At 60.6% G+C, this 2,049-nt stretch overlaps 2 protein-coding genes across 2 annotated transcripts in view; one reads left to right on the top strand and one right to left on the bottom strand.

Annotated features, from left to right (window-relative positions):
* SLX1A (SLX1 homolog A, structure-specific endonuclease subunit) overlaps nt 1-557 on the bottom strand; it is a 1,690-nt gene extending 1,133 nt beyond the window's left edge. The window contains exons 1-2 of the mRNA XM_006757774.2: nt 250-557; nt 180-203 (exon numbers count right to left, since the gene is read on the bottom strand). Of these exons, the coding sequence (XP_006757837.1) occupies nt 180-203; nt 250-413 (188 nt within the window). The 5' untranslated portion in view covers nt 414-557. The remainder of the gene's footprint in view (nt 1-179; nt 204-249) is intronic.
* A 231-nt stretch (nt 558-788) lies between these two features.
* BOLA2B (bolA family member 2B) lies at nt 789-1,556 on the top strand. The gene is made up of 3 exons (XM_006757775.2): nt 789-936; nt 1,025-1,122; nt 1,414-1,556. Exons 1-3 carry the CDS (start codon nt 874-876, stop codon nt 1,511-1,513), a joined length of 261 nt encoding a protein of 86 aa, XP_006757838.1. The 5' UTR covers nt 789-873; the 3' UTR covers nt 1,514-1,556.
* The last annotated feature ends 493 nt before the right edge of the window (nt 1,557-2,049 follow it).

The following is a 2,049-nucleotide window of genomic DNA, read 5'->3' as shown; positions in this document are numbered from 1 at the left end:
AATCCTCCCCACAGGCCCCTCCTCCCCACAGGCTCCTCCCCGGAGACAGACCCACACACCTCACCAGCCACCCCAAGGCCCAGTTCTCAGCGCCACACCGGCCCCGCCCACTGTCACTGACTCTGCCCCGGGCCCGCCGCCTCCTTGAAGTCCTCCTCTTACGTGACCACCCCTCTTACCAGGGCCCGCGCCCGCTGGTCCGCTCTTGCCTGCCCACCCCACTTACCAGGGCCCGCGCCCGCTGGTCCGCAGGCCCCGCCTTTTCTGCGGCCTCCGTTGTGCTGCTGCACCCGACGAGCCGGATTGACGGTGAACCCCACGTAGACGCGGCCCCGGTGCCGAGGGTTCAGGCAATAGAGCAGGTAGACGCCGAAGAAGCACCCGGGCCTCGCCGCGCCCCCCTCGGGACCCATCAGGACGTGGAGGTTGGTTGATGTGGCCTCTGAGTCGGGGAGGGTTGGGTTGCCAGGGCCGCGATGCACTAGTCTGCGGAAAAGCCCTTGGTGGCGGCTGCAGCAGCGCGGGTTCGGGCACCCTCTCCTGGCTGGAGCCAGGAGCCCAAAAAGAAGAGATAGTGATGGAAGATCAAAGTAGGATTCATGACATTTCATAAGTGTTTTCTTTATATGGATATATTTGAAATAAGCTATTACAAAGGTCTATTATGTCCTTGCATCAGTAATTCCATGTGCCAATTAGGAAGTACTGAAAAGTGGAGGATTTGCTTTCAGAAATGCAGGCATGTATGGAAACATAAAAGTGCATGTTAAGAAATGTGTTTTTGGCAGAAGTGGCAGCAGTGAGGGTGGAAGCAGCGCGACCCGCGGGGGGATCGGGGGTTCTGCCCGCGCCGGGCCGCCCCCGCCGGCCGCCATGGAACTCAGCGCCGAGCACCTGCGGGAGAAGCTGCGGCGGGACCTGCAGGCAGAGCACGTGGTGAGCTGCGCGGCCTGGACCTGCCCGGCGAGGGCAAAAGGCTTCTGGGTGGGCGGCTTGGCACCATCCCCATGATTCTGCCCCTTAGGAGGTGGAGGACACCACTCCCAACCGTTGCGCGTCCAGCTTCCGAGTCCTGGTGGTGTCGGCCAAGTTCGAGGGGAAGCCGCTGCTCCAGAGACACCGGTGAGGCCCGAGGCCCGGGGAACCCCTCGCTCAGCGCTGTCCCGCCCCCACAGCCCCCGGGACCCCGCAACCCAACTCCCTCGCCCCGGCAATGCGGCCCAGCCCTGTGGGCTACAGCCCCAAGGACTTCGCCTTCTCGGCCCCGCCGGGGGTATTGAGGCTTAGGCCCTCTACCTCTCCTGTCCCAGGTCCTGGGCGCCACAACTTGGGGACACCTCCGGCCTTCTGGGTCACCCTAGCTTCGAGGACCGACTTAGGCTCTGCGGTTTCCTAACAACGTCTCTCCCGCAGGCTGGTGAACGCGTGTCTAGCAGAAGAGCTCCCGCACATCCATGCCTTTGAGCAGAAAACCCTGACCCCAGAGCAGTGGGCCCGTGAGCGGCAGAAATAAGAGACCAGCACCTGCACAGCCATTAAATTATGAATCAGGGCCAGCTTCTGTGTGGCTGTGTTGTGTGTGGGAGGGGCACTGAGGCTGTCTAGAGCCTGGCTTCTCCCTGCCCTGACACTCCTCGTTGTCTCCTCATTGTTTTAACTTGGGCAAGTCCTTCTCCGCCCAAAGGCCTCTGTGTCCCCACTTATAAAGTGAAAGTTCAGTCCTTGAAATCCCTTTCAGGACAGGCCTCACAGGCCTTTTCTGTACTGCTTCGAAGAGTCCTACTAACCAGCCACCTATTTGTGGACAATTGCTGGGTGTTCCTGCCCTCTGCCAGCCTTCAAGATGCACAGATGAGCCCTGGCTGGTGTGGTTCGGTGGTTAGAGCATGGGCCCGCAAACCAGTGGGTCCTGGGTTCAATTCCCAATCAAGGGCATGTACCTGGGTTGCAGGTTCCATCCCCAGCCCTGGTCTGACATGTGCTAGAGACTACCAATCAATGTGTCTCTCTCACATCAATGTTTCTCTCTCCCCTCTCCCCTCTTCTCCT

This window comes from Myotis davidii, unplaced genomic scaffold (assembly GCF_000327345.1).
Source record: "Myotis davidii unplaced genomic scaffold, ASM32734v1 scaffold1695, whole genome shotgun sequence".
Taxonomy (NCBI): domain Eukaryota; kingdom Metazoa; phylum Chordata; class Mammalia; order Chiroptera; family Vespertilionidae; genus Myotis; species Myotis davidii.
This window is presented reverse-complemented; position numbering and strand designations above follow the sequence as displayed.